The sequence below is a fragment of the Callospermophilus lateralis genome, chromosome 2 (genome assembly GCF_048772815.1).
Source record: "Callospermophilus lateralis isolate mCalLat2 chromosome 2, mCalLat2.hap1, whole genome shotgun sequence".
Taxonomy (NCBI): domain Eukaryota; kingdom Metazoa; phylum Chordata; class Mammalia; order Rodentia; family Sciuridae; genus Callospermophilus; species Callospermophilus lateralis.
In genome coordinates this window covers 190,623,132-190,645,333 of record NC_135306.1, presented here as the reverse complement: position 1 = coordinate 190,645,333, position 22,202 = coordinate 190,623,132, and the positions used below count along the sequence as shown (strand labels likewise).

At 57.1% G+C, this 22,202-nt stretch overlaps 1 protein-coding gene across 2 annotated transcripts in view; it reads right to left on the bottom strand.

Moving 5' to 3' along the window:
* Positions 1-22,202, bottom strand: part of Prdm11 (PR/SET domain 11) — a 71,450-nt gene that overhangs the window by 25,757 nt on the left and 23,491 nt on the right. The window contains exons 1-4 of one of the 2 annotated variants that reach the window (XM_076844357.2): positions 14,444-14,516; positions 13,798-13,922; positions 13,414-13,517; positions 12,610-12,872 (exon numbers count right to left, since the gene is read on the bottom strand). In XM_076844357.2, coding sequence (XP_076700472.1) covers positions 12,610-12,872; positions 13,414-13,517; positions 13,798-13,922; positions 14,444-14,497 — 546 coding nt within the window. In that variant the 5' untranslated portion in view covers positions 14,498-14,516. Of the gene's footprint in view, positions 1-12,609; positions 12,873-13,413; positions 13,518-13,797; positions 13,923-14,443; positions 14,517-22,202 lie in introns of those variants that run through there. The other variant, XM_076844356.2, reaches the window with a different exon arrangement.

Genomic DNA, 22,202 nt, shown 5'->3' with positions numbered 1-22,202 from the left:
AGAACCCCGAGGGAGCCCCGGCCTGAGAGTCAGCCAGGACCGTCCTGAGGGCATGGAGTCTCCACGAGACCCTGGAGAAGGGGGGGCAGTGTGCCGAGTACAGGGTCACGGTCCTGCAGGCTGAAGACCACATGGACACGCAAGGACAAGTCCAGGCCCCACCGAGTCAGGAGTGGGCTGTGGGTCTCCGGGGACAAAGCCAGGACCAGCAAGGGCCTCACAGGGCCCTGGAAGGCGGGCTCCCAGCACCCTCTGCCTAAGGACCTCAAGACGCCACCTGAAACTGAGAAGGGAGATTCCAGGACCCAGAGGAGCAGAAAGACAAGGACCGTGGCCTCCTGGGTCAAAACGGGTCCAGGAGGGCCGAAAGCCACTTCTCACCACAGCGACAGCTGATGACCATGACCACGATGGAGGTCCCTGCAGCAGCCACTCCCGAGCGCCCTCTCCGTGTCCAGTGCTGCCACACTTGGCCTCCGCCTAACTCGAGTGGCCACAGGCTGTCCTCATGCTACGGATCAGGAACCTGCCCAAGGTCACAGAGGAAAGACGCGGGGACACTGGGACTGAAAACCAGGTTCCCAATGTCCCGGGTCCACAGCGCTGGATCCACTGTGTGGGGTGCTGGGCGTGTGGGGTGCTGGGCGAGGCCCCCACAGATCGCCTGACCACCAGGGCTCTGGAGCCCCGTCTGAACTTCCAGCGCGGCCTCTGGTTGGGTGACCTTGGGAGCAGAGGCTGACACTGTGCCGTGGAGGAGAGACTGCTCTGCTGACGGTGTCTCCATGTCAGGGGGTCGCCGTCCGGCTCCTCCGAGTGGTGCCTTAACCAGACGTTGCAGCAGTTGGATTTTCAGAACCTGGTTGCTGCAACTTTCCAGGAGCCGCTGAGTCCACAAAGGGAATCCACAGAGCGTTCTGCGCTCAGCGCCGCACCTCCTCACAGAGCAAGGCGGTCACAAAAGTGATTTGTGAGGCCACTCAATTGGCAACGTGCTTTGGCGGACCTCAGAGCTTCTCCCAGGATCCCGGGAGGCGGGCGGCCTCCCCTCTGTTCTCGAGCCACTCCCCAGCTGGGCAGACCCAAGACCGGGGAGATAAGAGCTGCCCTGGACTTGAACTGGAGCTCTGGCTTCTTCTAGGCCCAGAAACATGGGGGGAAGGACACACAGGCTGGACAGAGAGACTATCCAGACCTAGGCTCCTGCGCCGGGCGCAGCATTTTGTGAATATTAGCGTTTTGTGCGTATTTGACTTTTTGAGTCACCTAAGAAACTAAGCTCGTGTGAACCAGAATCTAACCGTCCACCCTAATGGAATGATAAGGTGATCATCACTTCTTTGAATCGATCTGAATGAACTTTTATCAGATTTCTTTTTTAAGAAACCACTGTATTGAGGTGTGACGGAAACACTCCTCAACGCTGCACGTTAATGTCCACACTGAGGGGTTGAGAGACGTCTACGCCCGGAGCCCTCGGCATGTCCCTCACCTCCAAGAGCTGCCTTCCTGCTTTTTAAATGCATTGATTATTGCTGTTGTCTTGGTGATCACAAGATCTCCGCTCCTGGGGAGGGCTCAGGTGTACCGCACAGGATGGCTCACTGTAGGCTCCAAGCACAGCTCTGGGACTTACTTTCATTCTGGAACTTTCTAACACCTCACCTCCCCCTTCCCCATCCCCAGCACCACCGTCCAACTCTTCATTCTGTGAGTTTGACTATTTCGGATTCTTCCTGTAAGGGTGTGTGTGTTTGGGTAAGCGTCCCCCAGAGGCCATGTGTTACTGGCTTGGTCCCCAGGCCCTGGCTCTGTTGGAGCTGGTGAACCTTTAGGGCTGGAACCTGGAGGGAGGTCCTTAAGCCGCTGGCATTGTGCCCTTGAAGGAGACTCTGGGACACTGGCTCCTTCTTCACTGTCTTGCTTTCTGGCCACAAGGTATGGTTTGCTCCACCAGATGCCCCTGGGCAGTACTGTCCACCACGCCCACCAGGGGCCCCAACCCATGGCTCTGCCTGATCCTGGACTGGAACTCACAAAACTGTAAGCCAAAATAACCTTTTCCCCCTTATAAATTCATCGTCCCAGGTTTTTTGTTACAGGGAGGAAGAGCTGACTAATAGAGTGGTCTCAGGGAGTGTCTGTCCTGCGCCTGGCACACTTCACTTAGCATGATGTTCTCCAGGTCTGCCCAGGTTTCATAAATGGCCGCACTGCCTTCTTTTTTAATGCTTAAAAAAGGCCCTGGAGTCCTGGTAAATGCAGCCAGTTTGCATACAATCCCAAATTCCATACGTGGGTTTCCCCTGTTCTCCCCTCGCCCCGCCCCAGCCTTCCCTGAAGCCAATGGGAAGGTACCTAGAGATAATCCTGGCCGGACCTGCTCATCACAGCCAGGCGCCGGCCTGAGCCAGCACAGTACCCCAGCACCTCCCAGAGGCGTGTCCCCTAAGGTCGCGCTCCCTGTTTTATGGACAAAACCCAGAGCTCGGAGAGAACAGGAGACAACCCAAAGACACTTCCAGCCAATGCGGGAGCCAGGATGGGAGCCCAGGGACCTGTGAGTCCAGAGCCTGTGGCCAACTCAGGGGACCTTCCCTTCACAAGTCTCTTGGCTCTGCTTTGGGAACTGGCCTCAGGACCAACCACCCCAACCACCTGCATGCAGCCCCAGTGTTCTTGGCAAGCAATGTCTCCTGGTGAAGGTCAAGGGCATCCTTAGGTCCTGAAGCAGAACCACAGGGAGCAGCCAGCATGGAGACTGGCCTGAGACCCGCCTCCTTGCTATGCCTAGCAGCAGGGGTCTGGACAGGGTGGGAAAGACAAACTTTAGATTTCATTCTGGAACTTTCTACCCTTTGACCAAGTAGGAATGGGAGAGGGCAGCCGCTGTTGTTCAGTACACAACTTGAACATCTACCAGGTGCAGCTCTTCCTCAATAAACAGTGCGATTCCTGAAATGCCTAACCATGGAGCTGCCATGTGGCCCAGCATGTCCCCGATACAGCGTCACACACAAGACAAAGGAAGACCTTAATGCACAGGTGTGGTCATGGCTGCCACAGGTAGGAGCAGCCCCTGCCCATCAGTGGATGACAGATGAACAAATACGGTCTATCCACGCCATGGAACGTGGCCCAGCTGTGAAGCGGATGGCCAGGCCGTGACACGGAGAACGCTGGGAGCACCACGCGGAGGGCATGTGCTGTACGATCTCATTCGTGTTCAGAACAGGAAATCTACCACCAGAGAGTAGGTCGGTGGTTACTTAGGGCTGTGGGGAGGGCAGAGGGGGATGAAGGACACGGGGCTTTTCAAAGTCACAAAAGTCACCTGCAGCAATGGCCACACTTATCTGTGACGTACTGAGAACTGCTCAATAATGCACCTTAGGGAAGTCATGTGGCATGTAAATCATATCTGATCAAGTTCCTTTAAAACTAGCATCTGCCAAAGTGAATTCAGCAGCTGTGATCAAACACTGAGAAACAACCTTGTCCCATATGCTTGGGAAGGAGTCCCCAAAGGTACGAGGCTTCCGCTGAGGGGGAAGACGGCATCGGATATTCACACCGGGGCCTGGGGCTTTGAGCTTGAGCAGCACAGTCTCCAGGCCGGGATTCCCGGTCTGGACAAGGGAGCAGAGTCCCACCCACAGGCCTGAGGTGAGAGTCAAAGGCCAAGACCCAGAACCAAACATCACTCAGCGCTGCCCCTGAGGCCGCGGTCACTGTGGTCTCGCTGCACACCAGCCCAAGCAGCGTCTGCTGCGGGCCCTGAATTAGCTCAGGGGGCGTGGGTCAGACCTCCCCTCTGCCCAGGCGACTCCGTGTCCCCCACCGTCAAGGTCAGGAAGTCTCCCAGGAGTTGGTGCTTCTCAAACCGGAGTCCTTGGATGTGATCTCAGGATCCAAACATCCTCAGAGAGTTTTTAATTCAATGTTTTCATTTAAAAAAAAAAATCAGTAGATAGGAATCACCAGGAGAGTCCCACAGGCACCGGAAGTGCAGGGCTTAGGACAGGGGCGGCCTCAGGTCCTCACCCACCCCGTTGCTCCGCCTTGTGACTCGGCCCTAGACGAGTACAGGTGGCCTTCTCTGGCCCCTGCCCTGGGGGTCAGCCCTGTGTCTGAATGTGTGGTCACATTAACCAGCAAGTGGCAAGTGGGCTTGGGAGGCAGAAGGACTCCTGAGGCAGTGGTCGCCGGCCACAGGGCCCAGAGCAGCGGGACACAGGGGGACGCTCCCCCTGCAGGCCGAGTAGCCCAACAAGAAGGCCGAGCTGCGGGGACTACCAGGCGCAGGACCGGAGGAGGCACTGCAGCCCAGCGGCGGGGACCCCAGCTAGAAAGCTCTTTGCCAGGTGTCAGCAGTCACGTCCGCCTGACGCCCTCCTGCTTCTGCGTGGCCCCACGACCAAGAACGGCTCGTATTTTTTTAACTATTTGGAGAGGAACCAGGGGCAGAGGGCAGAGCTCAGTGGAGAGCACTTGCCTCCCATGCATGAGGCCCTGGGGTCCGTCCAACCCCTAGCACTGCAAAAAAAAATTAAAAGTAATCATGATTTCATCAAAAGAAGAGCAATATGTCACGAAACAAGAGTCATCTGGAACTCCGATTTCAGCACAGTGAGTTTGGTGTTTTGTCTTTTTCTGTGGCTGCCTTTGTGCCACGTGACAGAATGGAGGACAGATGGTTACGGACTTATGATTTTTCTACTTTGTGATGCTTTGAAAGCTATATTCACTCCGTAGAGACCATACTTGGGATATTGATCTTTTCCCAGGCCAGTCATCTGCGGGAGGAGCCTCTCTGCGGTGCCAGACAGCACCACGGTGCCCAGGCAGCCCAGAAACCACGGGGGTGGGGGCACCACCACCGCTGGACCACGTACCGTGGCTAAGGCAGGACGTGCCATAGGGTAGGAGGAGAGGGCGCAGCTTTGACCTACGACGCTTCAGCACACAATTAATGCGACGGGACCCAGCCCATCGTAAGTAGAGGAACACCTGTACTTGCAACAGACAGCGTGGAGGGCACAGGGCCCAGACCATCTGACCCTTGACAGGAAGATGCCCCTGAATGCGAGATGGCTTGCTTCACAGTGAGAGTCGACTCTGCGGCACCAGTTATCACCACGAGCCAAGAAAAAAGAGTAGCTACGTGGGCTGGGGATGTGGCTCAAGCGGTAGCGCGCTTGCCTGGCATGCGTGCGGCCCGGGTTCAATCCTCAGCACCACATACAAACAAAGATGTTGTGTCCGCCGAAAACTAAGAAATAAATATTAAAAAAAAAAAAAAAAATTCTTTCTCTCTCTCTCTCTCTCTCTCTTAAAAAAAAAAAAGAGCAGCTACAAACTCCACATGTAAACACTACATTTGGCAAAAAGCAGGTCGAAGCGCAGGACCTTGGGCCAACAGAAGATTTCCCAGTGTTTCAAACAGAGTCAAACCATGGGAAAATAACCGCACTCCACAGCTTGCAGGACTGCGGACGTTCTAGACACGGAAGAACCTGTGAGGAGCCCCACGATGCGCTCACCTTACAAACAGCCGTGTAGGATGACGCAAAATAACACCATCCATCATGCTAAAGTGCTGCCGTTAATATGAGTGATGTTGGGGTTTGGGGAGTTCTGGTCATTTCACATTTCTGAACTTTTTATAGTTGTTTAATGAGTATAAAAAAAATGTGTTTTCCCAGTTTCACGTTCAGACTTTTCTAAGTAGCATTAAAATAAAATCAATGTGACACTGGGACTCTGTGACCCTCGAGTCACCTGACTATCACACAAGGAGACACATCGCTATGGTAAAATGTGCTAAGGAGCCAAGGAGCAGAGAGGGTCAGGTGGGATTCTGACCTACAATGGAAACGGTGGACCAGTCCAGGACGATTTTTTATGGCTCTATTTTTTTCTTCAGTAACGGGATGGAAGCCAGGCCTCAGATGTACCAGGCCACCATCCTACTGATGAGTTGCGTCCCCAGCCCTTTATTTCTTATTTGGAGACAGGGTCTCACCAAGTTGCTGAGGCTGGTCTTGAACCTGCCGTCCTCCTGCCTCAGCCTCCCAAGTCGCTGGGGTTACAGGTGTGCGCCATCACCCTGCACACACTCTACTTGTGTTCCAATGTCAGATTCTGAGAGTTCCAGACCTGCTGGCTCCCAGGATGTGTGTCGGGGGAGGGACAGGGGTCCTGTGGTGACCAGCCTTGGTGGAACAGCTGCCCAGCTGACTCTTCAGTGCTTCTGATGTTAAGAGGATCCTTAGGGCTGAGGGCCGCACTTTACTCCTGGGGGTGCTCAGATTGTCCCTTAGTTCACAGCACCTGGACACGGCGGCCTTTCTCCCAGCCTCACCCCCACTGGTCCTTCCAGGTGCAGCCTGCACTTCAGCTCCACCCTAGCTCCCCCTCCACCTCGGCACCACCCAGTGCTCCTGGGCCTCTGGGCTGCAGCCACCGCTGTGACCCCGGTTCCCTCAGACTCTGACCTGAAGGCCACTTCAACCTGACCCTCAAATGCCCTGCGGGCCTAGAAGCCAAGGTACCACGGCAACTGCTCACCAGGTGCCCGAGACCTTGGCTTCTCCACACCATCTCCTGCTAAGAAACCAGACTCCTTGGAGCCAGGGCCGGGACCTCCTGGGGCAGGAGGTGCTAAAGCAACGATGAGGCTGTGTCAAAAGAGCAAGGAGCGGTCTGAAGGGGCTCCGCGGGGCCAGCCGAGGGCAATGCACACCTCAGAACCATGAGGGGGAAGGACAGGAGGGACCCCAGACCTCAGATGCCAAAAATAGTCTCTAAGGGGAAGATGGGGGCAGGAGAGAAGGAGGAGCTTAAAAAAAAAAAAAAGGAATGTCAAGTGTTAAATGTAGAAGGAATGGGAGAAAAGAAGTCGTTTGACACCAGGAATAATAACTGGTGCAGACAAGAGTCACGGACAATCCCTAAAACCAGTGACTGAAAGACAAAACTCACGGAGATCACGTGTCTCCAAGAGCTGACAGCGGACAGACTCAGGACTGCCAGGCCAGAGGGGTGACCTGAGGCGAGCGTGAGGAGACCATCGGTAGATCTCAATGTGGAGCATCGGGCAAATGACCGGCCGGAACCTTCCACACCCTGGCCACGCGTGAAGGAGAAAGGCTCGCAGCGCAGGCTGATGAACACACAGTGTGGGTCCCGAGTGGGCTCTGGGTGGGGGGCCCAGCGCACCTGGGAAACCGTGTGCGGAAGGCGGTGCGGCAGTCCTGTAGCCGCGCTGCGAGTCCTGGCTGTAATGGTGACCTCGCGGCTCTGTAAGACAGGCACCAGCCAGTTCCCCGGGCTGGTGAGCCCCAGCAGCCCAGCCCAAAGTACACGGCCTGTGGGCTGGGCGGCTTCTCTGAGTCCCCCTAAACTTGGCACACCAGCCTGCTCCTGCACATCTCGCGGCACGGCAAGGGACACTGTCCTTCTGTCAGCCCAGCACTCGGCCCCTCTCTGCTGGGAGGGGCGTCAGGAGCTGTCCCACGTCAAGTTCAAGTCTGAACAGATTTCCCCATTTTACGAAGGCAGCTGAGATGGAAGCGCGGAGATGCCGCTTCACACCTGCAGCCCCCCGAGGGCAGGAGCCCGGCAGGCCGGGGCCCATGGGGCGACCCCCTCCCTCCTGTCCTGCTCACGAGGGCGGCCGGCTGATCCATCCAGCACCAGTGCCTGAAGGGCTCCCCGGCACGTCTCGCATCAGGGACAGGACGCGCTGGGGACTCCCCTTTCCTGTGGCTGCCCGATGTGGACCCCCACCAGCAGAACACACGCAGGGCCATCAGGTGGGCACGCTCAGCCTCAGTGCTGGCTCCTGGCTCCGTGCAGGGTCTCCCCCTTTTCCTTCCTTCTCTCTTCCTCCCACTTAAAATCTGCCATCCTGGTGTCCTGTACGCATCCTGCCCGGCTGCGCAGATCCCTTCGGGAACAGGTGGGAACCTGTTCAAAAGGAACCCTGAGCTGCTTGCTTGCTTTTTTTTTTTTTTTTTTTTGGTGTGGGAGTGAATCCAAGGGCACCGACCACCGAGCCCCATCCCCAGCCCTATTTTGTACTTTATTTAGAGATGGGGTCTCACTGAGTTGCTTAGCGCCTCATCATTGCTGAGGCTGGCTTTGAACCTCTGATCCTCCTGCCTCAGCCTCCCGAGCCTCTGGGATTACAGACGTGTGCCCCGTGCCGGCTGCCTCCTCTGTCCCCGGCCTCGTCAGCAGACCACATGGCTGTGTGGCAGCCCCAGCGCCTCACCCTGTAGCCTGTCCTGGGCCTGCGGTGTTGGCAGGGGATTTATGGCGATGACTCATGGTGTTTCTAAATTCCAGGGGGACGGGGAAGCACAGAAAGGAGGACCCCTTTCCTAAATGGTCAGAAGTGACCCCAGAACTCCTGGCCCAGGAGGTCAGGCCACCAAGGAGACAGGCAGAGTGAAAATGGCCGCGGGTCCATGGGAGTCCAGGCCCCTCCTGGGCACTCTGCGCACAGTGGGACCAGCTCGTACAGGCAGAGCGAGCCAGGAAGGGCCCTGGTGCTGTGCAGGAAGAAGAAGCAGAGTCCACAAGAGCAACAGGTGGGAAGAGGCGGCTGAGGAAGGCGAGAGACAGCCCAGGGAGGCCCGGGACCCAGCGCAGCTACTCCCCAGCTGGTCACCATGTCCCACGGCCACCAGGCCTCAGTTCCCTCTCCCGTGTATTGGATAGAGTGATCGGTGCTGCAGGAGCACCGTAGGATCACGTGCGATGGTGGCAGAACCAGATGCGTAGTAAGTGCTCAATAAACGTTAGCACCAAGGCTCCCCATGGCCACCGTCACTGCTCCCACCGGAGGGAGGTGTCCATATTGCTGAGGGGCTGGCACAGGAATGGGTCTGATGCATGGCGCCAGAGCTTGTGAAGCCAGGCAAAAGGTCAAGACAAGATAACGCAAGGAGGGCTGGGGACAGGGTGTGACCCATGAGTGCAGTTTATGTGCAGTTCCCAGATCCCAGCCCCAGTCATACCACGGCTCAGCCCCTGCTCCTTCCTCTCGGCCCATCACCCGAGCAGGCAGAGGTGCTCCTGAGGCCTGCAGTCCCCAGCGGGGCCTGGACGCCGGCTTCCAGCGACAGACGTGCACACACGCTCGCACGGTCCCAGCCTCTGCCTTCTCGGGTCATTTTGAGCATCTGTTCTCTGCAGGCCTTCAGTGTCCCTTGCCTCTCAGGTCACAAAGGTCAAAGCCTCCTTATGCTCCTGCCTGTCCCCCCCACCTCCCATGAGTTTGCTGTACCCAATCTCTGCCGTTACTGTAACAAAATGCCACACACAGTCCCCGAAAGCAACACAACATTACTCTCCTACAGCTCTGGAGCCGGGGGTCTCAAAGAAGGTGTGGGCAGCTGCACCCTACGAGGGGCTCCAGGAGAGCAGCTGCCTGGCTCCATTCCTTCTCCAGCCTCTGCAGGCCCTGCCTCCCCTGCCCCTGGCTCCCTCCTCCACCTTCGAGGCCAGCAGGACCATCTTCTAATCTCTCTCTGCCTCCGATCTCCTTGTGATACTACTGCCACCCCCCAGACAGGCCAGGAGACACCCCGTCTCAAGATGTCACTCAGTCACACCTGCCAACTCCCTTTTGCCGTATAAGTTGACGTATTCACAGGTTCCGGGGTTAGGCGTGGACTCTCTGCGGGGTCATTATCTGGCCTACTCCACCTCCCTCCCTCCCCCTGCTCCAGTCCTCTGCGCTGTCCCTCCAGAGGCAGGAAGATGCTGACCCACCCCGCCCCTGTCCAGCACGTCCACTGTAAAAGCCCAGGGAGTTGCCCTTTCCATGCAGAGCTCCCGCTGGCTTCTGAGGGACAGCAGTGCCACCTCTCCCAGCTCACACCCCCCTGGCCCCACCTGGCCCTCATATCTCTGTCCTTCAGTTCTGATCTCCTCTCCCCAGGCTTCTGAGAAGAATGATTCTGGTCACCTCCACGCTAACCAGGTCCACCCACGGCTCCCCTGCTGGTCCTGCAGATAACTCCACTGGAGGGGAGGGGACTGTCCCAGCGGCCAACTGTTTGTCATGGAGGCCCACCTTCCAGGAGGGTGCCCGGGTGGACGTCCCCGCGGCTCTCGCTAACTGCACCGCTGACCGCCCTGCGCAGACCCAGAGGACGCTTCTCAGCCCTTCTCACTGTGCTTCCAGGCAGAATTTGACACCGTTGGCCACTGTGGTCCTCATGACCCTCGCTTCCCCCTGGAACACCCACCCTCCTGGTCCCCTCCTCCCTCTCAGGCCACTCTTAGTCCATCTTCTCAGACTCCAGCTCCCTGGAACGTCGAGCCCCTCCACCTCTGTCGGGCCCTCGGGGCTGCCTCATGCCCCGCACCCCACGGACCACCTGTGCACAGGGGACTCGCAGGTGACACCCCAACCTCCTCTCCATATGCCTACTGGACATCGGCAGGTGGACATCTTGGCGAGACTCCAAACCCAAGTCCAAAGCCAAACCACCATCTTCCCCAGCCCCTCCTCCTCCGGCACCCCCATTTTGCACCTGCAGTGACCTGTGGTTGACTCTCCGGCTCCCCACAGAGCTCGGCTGGGGCCAGAGTTCCCAGTCCTTTCACTTTTCTTCACATCTCCACCCACAGAGAGGAGCCGGTCCGGGGGGATGGAACCCAGGGTGCCCTGAGCCACGTCCCAGTCCTTTTGATATTTACTTTGAAACAGGGTCTCGCTAAGTCGGTTAGGGACTTGCTAAGTTGCTGAGGCTGGCCTTGAACTTGCAATCTTCCTGCCTCAGCCTCCCCAGACCTCATTCCTGACCACTGCTCCACCCTCTGCACCCAATCAGTTCTCCAGGCTGCAGCCACAGTTGCCTTTTCAAACATAAATGTGCTCAGGTCACTCTTCTTACCCCCAACTTCAAACAAAATGAAGGCTTCTCACTGTCTTTAAAGAGCAGACTCATTTGGTCCACTGGGCCCCACTGGGTCAATTTCCCTTCCTCCTCTAGGTCTCTGTGTTTACTGCTCTCTAGGAACCACTAACCAGTTGTTTGAATATACTGCCCTCTCCTCCTGCCCCGGGGCCTTTGCACATGCCACTCCAGCCATCTGATGCCCCTCCCCAGCCCTCACCTGGAAACCATTCTCTTCCTTCAGTCGCAGCTCAGTATCAGGAAGCCTTGTCTGATCTCCGGCCGTGCTAATTCCCCAGGCTGCTCACTTTCTCTGGGCCTCACTATCTCGCCATTAGCTATCAGATTTGGAATTTTATGCGTATTTATCTTGTTCTTCAATTAATTCTATCTCCTGCACAGTGAGCTCCATGAGGACAGGGCTATGCCTGACCTGGCCCACCACTGTGTTCACAGGGCCAGCCAGGCCCAGCATGGAGAAGTCGCTCAGAAGAGAAGCGTTCAAATGGTGAGCCGGCTTGCTGTCTCCCCGCCGGCCCTTCTCCGGTAGCTCCTCTCCCGTAGCTGTTCAGTGGCTCAGGTTTGACTCAGTCTTGGAAACTCCTCTTCCTCCTTTCACATCCCCCACCAACAAATCCCAGGGACTCTCCCTCCCAAATCTCTTTCAAATAAGCCCACCTCTAGCACCCAAGCTCAAGGTGCCACCTAGTTTTTACAGAAACCCTGTCCCCAGTCTCCTAGCGGGAGCCTGGAGTTCACAGCGCAGGGCACCTCTCTGCCTGGCCACACAGTGGAGCCCTGCCCAGGGACGCAGGTCGCTTCCTGGCTCAGGCGCGGGCCCGGCCTCCCCTGCCTGCTGACTTCTGCCACTCTGGGCCTCCGCCATCGCTGCTCAGGCTGCTCTCACCGCCTCATGAGCAGCTTTGCTCACGCGGAGCACTTTCCCACCCCCTCCGAGACTGACCGCCACGCGTTCTTCAAGTTCCCACCGCATCTAGGTCAAGAACAACAATAACAGCAGCCCGTATTGGGCCAGCGTGGCCTAAGGCGCTGCACCAGACACGTCCCTCCTCAGCGAGGCTGTATCAACCTCAGAGAAGCCGTGACTCGTCCAAGGTCACACTGGAGGGTAAACAGCGAAGCTGGCTGACATGACGAACTGGGGCTCCAGGCCCCAAGGTCTTGGGGACTATGCGCATGCCTGGCCCTCTGTGCTGTGTCCCCAGAGCGCCCTCATTCCCCTCTAGGTCACAGTGGTCACACGTACACAGTGCACTGACTCCACGCACGCCTCCAGCACTGGCCCTGCCCTCACGTGACTGCCTTCTAAGATGAACATCGTGCTCTGCATCCCCTCAGTCCCCAGGTCCCTGTGGAAGAGGGGTGGCTGAGCCTTTTGTAAATGCCACCGAATGGCCTGACAGGCACGCATGCGAGGACTTGTAGGAACACTGCCCTCAGCTCTGGCCGACGACTTCCTGCTCTGCTTATGACCGCCAGGCGGGCTCTCTCAGGATGGCCCTTGGAAAGCGAGGAACACAGCCACTGGGTTGGGGATGGGGACAGCATCCATCATCCGCATGTCCAGTGGCACATGCAGAAAAGCCCTTGGGCCAGCATATGGCGCCCCCTGCTGGTTTCCTTCCATGTCCTTTGACAACCTCTCCCGCTGAACAGCCCAGGGGACACTCACCAGCCATGAGAAGAAGCCCGCCGATTTGTCCTGAGTGGAGATCTGCCCCTCATAGGGGCCAAAGATGTGGCCCTTGGGTATGACCTCACTTATGCACCGCACGTCGCTCTCTCCGCTGGCTTCCTTGACCACCTCCATGCCCTGCGGGATGGTGAGGGCAGCCCGGTCCGGGATGCCCACAGGCACCGGTGTGTCCGACACAAATACGGGGGGACCATGGTTGGGGCACTCGTCCACAAAGTACTCCTGGCAGGACTCGCAGACTGCAGGGATGGAAAGAGGAGGAAGGGTCTCAGTGGTGGCGGGGAGATAGGACCCCTAGGGAGGAGGCCGAGGGCTGAGAGGAGGCCACCCAAGGACAGTGCAGGCAGCAGAGAGCACAGTGCATTGACTCCCAGCCGCAGGCCCCTGGGTCATCAGGACAGTCACCCAGTGCAATACCTGGTTACCCTCCCCGAGGCCTCCAAGAGGAAGCCGCCAACTCAAGGGAGCCGCCAGTTCCTTTTGTCTCAAGTTTGAAGAAGGAGGAGAGAGCATGGCTTCAGAGCCTGATGGCTCTGAACTGCGACTGCCCATCTGTGAGCCCCGGGACCCGGCCTCTCAGCAAGCCTCGGGGTCCTCACCTGGAAGATGGGGCCAACCACAGCCCCCTCTGCAGCTATCGATGAGGACCACGGGAGCATGGACCAGTGCCTGGTCCACCGGGCACAGGTGGACCTCACTAGTACTCCTGCTGCACGTCCCCAGCCCAGGAGAGGGGGTGGGGGGAGGGAGGTGCAGGCCAGAGCCGCGAGCCCCACTTACACCAGAAGTCAACTTGCTGGAAGCTCTTGGGCACCATGAGGTCTCGCTTCCCCTTCAGTTTCTTGGGCTCGACTTCCATGGCCGAAGGCTCGGGTCTCCTAGAGCTGCCCAGGACAAGGGTCAGCAAAGAAAGCAAAGCAGCCGTCAGAGTGAGAGTCTGACAGGGAGAGGCTGGGGACCCGGCCAGGAGGCCCAGGGGACACGGGTGGGCATAGAAGTCCCGGGTGGCCGGCTGTTCCTGGGCCACTGCTCAAGCTCTTCCAGAGCCTGCGCTCACCCCTGAGCCCAGAAGCTACCCCAGCAAGGCTGAGGAAGGAGGGCAGGGTCCCCGCCCACCCAGTCCAGCCACCCTCCTGCCCGCTCTGGTCCCCACACAGGCCTCACCAGGGCTGGCCATACTCCTGGTCACGGAGGGGCGAGCAGACCTCTGTCTTCACCACTGTCACCATGTCCCCCACAGCCGCCTGGGTCTGGGCCAAGCACTCCTTCATGCTCTCAGTCATTCTGTCCTGGGACGCAGGAGCAGGCCAGGAAGAGGACCAAAGAAAGGGGGAAGAGGGGTGAGTGGCGCAGAGGGCAAGCAGGGGTCCGCGGAGTCTGGTTACCCGCCTGCCATCCCAGAGGAAGCTCAGAACACAGACAACAAAAACAGCTGCAGCCCGGCCAAGAGGAAATGCCATTTCTATCCCGGGCTGGTCCTGGGGACGACTGGAGCCACCAGCCCCATGGGGTCAGGCACCAGGGGCAGCTCAGGCCAGGGCAGGCCTGGGAAGCACAGCCGGGACCCCAAGACCAACGGGCAAAGGACACGAGGAACCCACATGGGCTTGGGGACAACTCTGCGCAGGGGCTCAAGGAGGGAACAACTCAAGTCCAACTGTGGCCAAGGGGGTGGACGGGACGAAACGGGCCCTCAGTGCCTGGCGCGTGAGGGGCTGCCCGAGCGGCCAGGTCCGGTGCCAGCTCCGGCAGGTACCAGCGGGCGGCGGCCACTCAAGCCCCACCCCCAGGGGCGTCCTCCACCGCTTACCGCCCTGCACCAGCGCCGGGCTTCGGCCGTCCCTCGGCACCCCGGGGTCCTCATGCCAGGCCCGGGGACACTCTTCGGGCCGGGACAGCGCGGCTGGGGCTGGGGCGGCGCGGGCCCGGGCTGGGCGAGCGGCGAGTGACTCACCACCGGGGCCCCGCTGGCCACTCCCCTGCTCCTCGCTCACCAGCCCGCTCCCCACCGGGGCCCCAGAGCCGCGGGCGGGCGGGTGTGGGGAACGCGCCGGCCCCCTCCTCCAGGCGGCGGGGCCCGGGGGCGCGCGGCGGGGACCTGGCTGGGGCCGCCCCGCCCCCGGCCCGGGCACCCGCCCCCGGCGCCCGCGTGAGCAGCGGGGGGCTCGAGTGGGCACGGGCCGGGGGCGGGCAGCCGGCGGCGGGCGGCTCACCCACCTTCCCCGCGGGGCGCTCCCGGCCGGCCCGGCCCTGCCCAGCGCCGCCCCGCCGCCCTGCGCCCGGCATTCCTTGCGGGGGCATGTGGCTTCTTGCCGGCCCCGGGGGCACGCAGTTGGCTGGCGGCCGGCGGGGAGGGGGGCGGCGGGGAGGGATCCTGCGCCTCCCGGCCTCGGCCCCACTCGAGCTGGGGCGCTGGGGCTCCGGCGGGCGCCTAGTGGGTGGCAGCGCCCCAGAGGCCGGGCGAGGGCGCAGGGCCCTGAAAGGCGCCCCGCAGCCTCGGAGCCCACCCGGCCTGCGCCGCCCGGGGGTGGGGGGAGCCCTGCGCCTGCGGCTCGCCCGCCTCCCCGCTGGGCACCTGGCCCACCCCACAGCCCTTGGATCCCAGGTGATAGAGCAGGGTCGCAGGTCGGTGGGGCGGGAGCCGGGGCTGCAGGATGGCAAGAGACTTGCCCAAGGTCACGCAGACCAGTCCTGATGAAGTCTGCCCTGGAGGCTGGGGCGCAGCTCAGAACAGGAGAAGGGGAACCCCTCTCCTTCCGTGGTCATGTTCAGGCCCTGGGTGTGTCCGGGCTGTGTCCTCAGCCTGGTCCTCTTGTGGAATGATCACTGGGATCACCCGGTGGTGGGTTTGGGCCTCAGCTCATGGGCCAGCGCCACGTGGGGGCAAGGTGCTGTGGATTTGCAAAGCCCGGGAGCAGGTCTTCCTTGGAGGAGCTATGGTCACACACAAGTCATCAAAGGCAGTGGATCCTGGTAATTAGCAGCCCAGGCTCTGGAGAGGAGCTGCCTGAGTTCCCCACCCACCTAGGCAGAGGCTGTGCCCCTGGGCAGGTGTCAGAGAGTTTGAGCCCCACCCCACTCCACCGCCCATTCCTATGTTGAAACCCTAAGCCCCACTGTGACTGTATTTGGAATAGCACTGTGGGGAAGTGACAAGATGAAGTGAGGTCTTGAGGCTCAGGTGTCATAGAGGAAGGGGTCCAGCTGTCTCCATGGTGTGACACATAGCCTAAGCCGGCCCTCTGCTGGGTGGAGAGCATCACCGGGAGCTGGGTGGCCTGGCCTTGACTTTGGACTTCCCAGCTCCAGAACTGTGAGAACTCAGTGTGTCATTTAAGCCCCTCGTCTGTGATACTCTGCTGTGGCAGCCTGAGCTGACGGACACAGCAAGATGTCTAAACCCTCTGTGCTCCCATTTCTTCATCTGGAAAATGTGGCTAATAATAGATTCCATCACAGAAGCTCTGTATGACATGGACAGAGTTGGGGGGGTGGGCACAGTCCTCGAGCCCCGCACAGAAAGGCAGTAAGGAGGACGGAGAGGAGCAGTCTCACGAAGGGGTGGCTGGGAATCCTCTCCACTGTACTGTAGGTCCACCGCCTGCAAACTCGGGCACTTTATTAGAACCGCGTCTCGCGACTAATTTGCATGGGGGTCCTCTGCCCTGGCCGCAGTGCCTCCACCAGGACCACCTGCAAGCCATGCTCCATCCCGCCACAAGGCCTGCGACCTGGCTGGGTCCCCACCTGTCCTTCAGCCCTCCCCTCATGATACCCTCTACTGGCCCCAGGTCACACTTCATGGCACTCCTCACATTTACAAAGGTCCTCTACTGGCACATCGTGTTTCCTATAATAGGCGGAGCTCCCCGAGGACAGAGGCTCTTCGCTGACCACTGGCTTCTCAGCGCCTGTTACAGGGCCTGGAGCCTGGGAGGCTGGGAAGGGGGAGCAGGTGCTAGGGCCCCGACAGCAAGGAACACTCACTCTCGGGACCACACACTTGCAGGACCGACCCGTGACAATGAAGGCCTTCCTAAATAAATGTGCAGCCAAGTGCCTTAACCAGCACAGAGCCCTTTTCTCAATCAATATTTGCCAAATGAATAAACGATCTGATGATCTAAGTCCTAAGACTGTCCCTATCTAATGTATCCCATGGGCACAGTAGAGACCTTGGAGGGAGAGAAGGTGGGTGGTTGTGGTTTTGGTGCTGGGGACTGAACCAGGTCTTAACCACCTCACCATCCCAGCTGGTTTTGTCTTTTCCCTTTCCAGGACAGGTTCCAGCTCATGGTCCCAGTCTGGCCTTGAACTTTTGATCCTCCTGCCTCAGCCTCCCAAGTCACTGGGATTACAGATGGACAAACTCGTGCCACCAAAAGCAGCTGGGTCACAGCTTTGAATCCTCCTCCCCTGCACTCCCTCCTGGTGATCTCCACCTGGCGAGGCGGGCCTTGGGGCGACGTGTGCTGGAGGCACAGAGGGCTGGGGAGGCCCGGGGCTGGATTCTGATAACCTGGTGTGCTGGGTGGGGAAGGGACACACCCTGGGTGGAGTCCTCAGTGGTGTATGGAAGGACTCATACCTGCCAGTTTCCCCAGGAGGGACAAAGGAGACCAAGCCAGGGCAGGGTTTATGGGGAATATTAATGTCACGGTGGCTGCCCAGAGGAAAGGGTGTAGGGGAGGGGACAGGAGAGGAGAGAGGGCAGAAGGATGGGGGATCGGCGAAGGAGGAAATGGGCAGTAGTAAGAGAATAAAGGATGGAGAGGAAGAGAGGAGAGAAAAGACAGAGGAAAGAAAATAGGGGGAGAAAGTGGGGCAGGGGGCTGAGGGAAAGAGGCATACAAATGTGAGTCTCCAAGGGTCCCCAGGACACAGTCCCCTTTGATGAAAGCATTGGTCTGTCTCCAAGCAGAGACCCCGGGTCCTCTTCCTCTTCCGCACCCCGGCCCTCGCCCGCCCTCCTTCCTGTAACGAGGTGAGGACCAAGCCCTGCTTCTGTGGCGGATGTGCAGCCCTTTGTAACACAAGCACGGGCAGGTGGAGTGTCCCTTGTCCAGAGTGCTTCAGAACAGAAGGCTTCAGATTGGGGACTTCTCCAGAGCCTTTACCGGTCGAGCATCCCAAATGTAAAATCCAAAATGCTCCAGAATCTGAAAGTTCTGATATGGGTGTCAGTGCTGAAAACGGTTCAGAACTTGAAGCATTTTGGATTTGGGATTTTGGGATTAGGGATGCTTGGTCTATACTAACTACGATGGTTAAGAAACAGCTGGAGAGCAGGAGGGGAGGGAAGGGGAAGACACGAGGGAATGAGATTGATCAAATTATGTTACTCCCAGCAGCTTGGGAGGCTGAGGCAGGAGGATCACGGGTTCAAAGCCAGCCTCAGCAATGGCAAGGCACTAAGCAACTCAGTGAGACCTTGTCTCTAAATAAAAGACAAAATAGGGCTGGGGATGTGGCTCAGGGATCAAGTGTCCCCAAGTTCAATCCCCAGTACCAAAAAAAAAAAATGTTACAACGCAAAATGAATCCCACCATTATGTATGATTATAAGCACCAACAAATTTTTTTTTAAAAAAACAGAAACAACCATAGGGTGTCAGAGGCCTCACAGAGAAAGAATGGAACCAATTATACAAAAATCCATTACAAGACTGAACTTTCCATTCAGTTCTGGGCCTCCTGACAGCCAAAGCAAAAAGAGAAATATGATGAGTTATAGCATTCTCATTATTCAACACTGATTTATTGACTGTATGCACCATTAAGTTCTCTCCATTCTTGGAAGAATCCAGCCACCTGGAGTACAAGGACCAATCCTCACTTTTGAGACAGGTGTGCCCGACCCTGAAGTGCACCACAAGCTCAGACACCTCTACCTGGAAATAGAGATAGACATTCTGTGTCTGCTTTGAAGGCTGCAGAGCCAGGGAAGGGGAGGTTGAGATGGGGTGTCAAATGCACTTCCACTGGGGTGACAGTCAGCCCATGCGGCCTGGCCAGGGGAAGCACCGGCAGCCTTTTCTGCAGACAGCTCTGGCCCTACTTGCCCAGCAAGGGCCCGGGGAGGGGCGGCCGGCCTCCTGCAGGAGCCGGGCGGGCGGCTGGCAGTGCTCCCTCCCAGCTGGCTCCGTGGAGTCTGCACAGGCAGAGATTAAGCCTGCTGCAAACCCAGCCAGGAGATGCAAGCCCAGGAGGAGGGGCAGAGGGGCCGGACGCTGTTCACCCTGGGCAGGGCGCCAGGACCCTGGGGTGCCCAACAGACGTGTCCCTGGGGCCACTGGTTTCCCTGGAGCTTAGCACCATGAGGACCTGGAGCCTCCGCCCTGGTACCCACACAGCATCCGTTATCATCCATTCTAATGCCAAAGGGACATAAAGATGGGGGTTGGCCCGCGTCCCACACAGACCCGGGCTGGGTATGTGACCCTGGGTCTCAGTCCTGCTTGTGACATAAATAAACCATCTGCAAAAGTTCCTGCCTGGCGTTAAGCCTTAGTTTCCCCTTCCTGAAAAATTAAAGACTCAACTAACAGTCCTTAACGGTAACCCCAGCTGAGGGGTCGGGCAGGAACTGTGAAAGGGAGCAGGGGGGTTTACAGACTCGGCAAACACTGCCTTGGAGAGAATGAAGTACGTGCCTTGAACTCATCTGTGGGGCAGATATGCAATGCATGTAGACACCTTTGGGATTAGCAAAAGATAAATTTATCCAAAAATGGTACTGAATTCGTGGAACCCCATGTCTCTTATTTTTATTTAACTGACACTCTTTTCCCACGAGTAGGATTGTGTACACAGCATCATGCCTGGCCTATAAGAAGCACTCTATAGATACTCGTTATCATTGTCATTCACTTTATTAGTATTTTAAAGTATAATAGATATTGGGTGTGGTCGGTGAAAATTCGTTGATTTGAAAAGATAGGATCCAGCCAGGGGTAAAGAACTTGCCTAGTCTAGAGGAGGCTCGGTGTTCCATCCTCAGCACCATATTAAAAAAGAAAAGAAAAAGGTGTGCATGGGGGGGGGGTCTTACCAAGCACTTATGACCCCAATAGATAGCACTTTCTATCAGCAGGCGAAGCGGCGCTCACCATTAATCCCAGCAGCTCAGAGGCCGAGGCAGGAGGAGCGCAAGTCCAAAGCCAGCCTCAGCAACTGAGGGAGGCCCTAAGTAACTTAGTGAGACCCTGCCCCAAAATAAAACGGGCTGGGTTGTGACTCCGTGTTTAAATGTTCCTCTGTTCAATCCCTGGTACCAAACAAACGAACAAAACCCCAAAAGAGTTTTTAACATTGTATACAACCCCACCCCAAAGAAACAAACAACGAAAAATACAAACCAGCATTGCAAAGAGCGTCAAGCGTCAGTATGTTTTATAGAAAACCAGGAAACCCTACTAAGACTCAGATAAATGAAATTAAATAAGCATCCTGCCTTCTCAACTGAATTGGCAAAATCTTAAACCTCAATGGTCCAGAGAGTTGGCAAGAGCCCCTCCATCAGACCCCCCCTTGCGTCTGGATTCCCCCGCACCCTTGCTGGAGGCCAGGGGCAACTACTATCCAAGGCCCAGCCCTTTGCAGGAGCAATCGCACATCCGGGAATTCACCCCGCGGATGCCAGGAGGTGACCTGCACAGCCGCCCTCCCCAGGTGATCGGCAGCAAAAAGTGGAAACAATTCAAACCTCCCAAGTGGGAGAGAGGTTGACATGTTGCATACGATGAAACATCGGGCAGCCATCCACAAAGCTGCAGATTATTAAGTGCTGGGCGTATTATTGAGTGAAAATGGAAGTCACGGCTGAGTGAAAGAAACTGATCTGAGAAGGCTACATACTGTCCCATTGCAACTGTGTGACACTCGGGGGAAAGGAAACCAGGGAGACAACAGAAAGACCAGCCCGGCAAGAGGGACAAAGAGGCAGGACAGAGGGTCTGGAGGAGGGTGAAAGTGCTCTGTGAGAGGCTGGGTGATAAACAGGTCACCATGCATGTGCCCATAGTAAGGAGGAGACCTAAGAAGGACTTTGGTTCTAACAATGTGTCGCTAAAGGTTGACCAAGTGTAACAAGTATGTGCCTCACTTGTGGGCGGGAGGCAGGGGAACTCGCTTACTTTGAGTCTAAAAGAACTCTAAAAAAAAAAAAAAAAAAATGAAGTCTAGCTGGTCCTGGTGACACAGGCAGTAATCCCAGGGGCTCAGGAGGCTGAGGCAGGAGGATCACGAGTTCAAAGCCAGCCTCAGCAAAAGCAAAGCACTAAGCAACTCAGTGAGGCCCTGTCTCTGAATTTAAAAATACAAAATAGGGCTGGGGATGGGGCTCAGTGGTTAAGTGTCCTGGATTAGATTCCCAGTACAACGGGAAAAAAAAAAAAAAAAAAGGATCTATTTTCTAAAAGTGAAAACTATAGAAAGAGAGATGCAAACTAATCCCACTTGAAATCTATACAGAATGATATGGATCTGCACACACAGGTCTGGGAGCATATAGTCGCGGGTGCTTAGCAGTTAGCTTGGGGTGGGGGGTTGTGTGTTTCTGACTTCTTTTTGCTAATGAGGAAAAAGTGTCACCAAAAAATACTGAGTTTAGCTCAGTGGCAGAGCGCTTGCCTATCATGTGGGGGTCCCTGGGTTCATCCCTGGCACTGAAGAAAGAAGTGTTTAAAGGAGCTCTTCATACTCATTAGGGTTGGAAATTGCTGGAGAAAATAACTGCAAAGATCCTTCCACCTTTACCCATTTGTCACGAGATGAGACCCAACAACTGGATGGAGGAAGGAGGAGTCCAAATTAGAGATGGGGGTGGGGCGGGTGAGTGGCACTCCACACACACTAATAAGTGAATCCAGGGGCAGTGAGGCCCTGATATTTCTACCACGAGCATCTGTGGTTGAACTCAGAGGCACTTGACCACTGAGCCCCATCCCCAGCCCTTTTTTGCATTTTATTTAGAGACAGAGTCTCACTCAGTTGCTCAGCGCCTTGCTTTTGCTGAGGCTGGCTTTGAACTTGCCATCCTCTTGCCTCAGTCTCCTGAGCCGATGGGACGACAGGCGTGTGCCATCAGGACTGGCGGCTGCATCTCTGTTTTTATTTGTCTTCATCATTCTGTTTGGGGCATGCGTTAGGCCACAGTTTACTGGCCTCCCTGGGCCTCCGTCCTCAGAACACACAGGTTCTGTGACTGTAAGGGTCAACACACTGGTTAGCCGCTGTCATCCAAAGTCAAGGCAAGGAAACTGTGCATGTCCTGCGCGATCACAGGGCACCATGCAACAGTCACTAAGCTCTTTATGTTTAAAATTGGCTTGGCAGGTGGAATACTATGTCGGAATGAGAATGAACAAACACGACTCCATGATCCAGTTCACATAAAGTTAAAAAATGAAACAATCAGGCACACGATGGCGTTAGAGGTCAAGTTCAGGGTTATCCTGAACTTGATGACCTTTCTGGTTGATATCCAACCAGAAGGGGGCAGGAAAGAGAGTCCTGGGGCGCTGGCCGTGTTCTGTTTCTCCCTCTGGGTGCTGGCCCAGGGTGTGCTG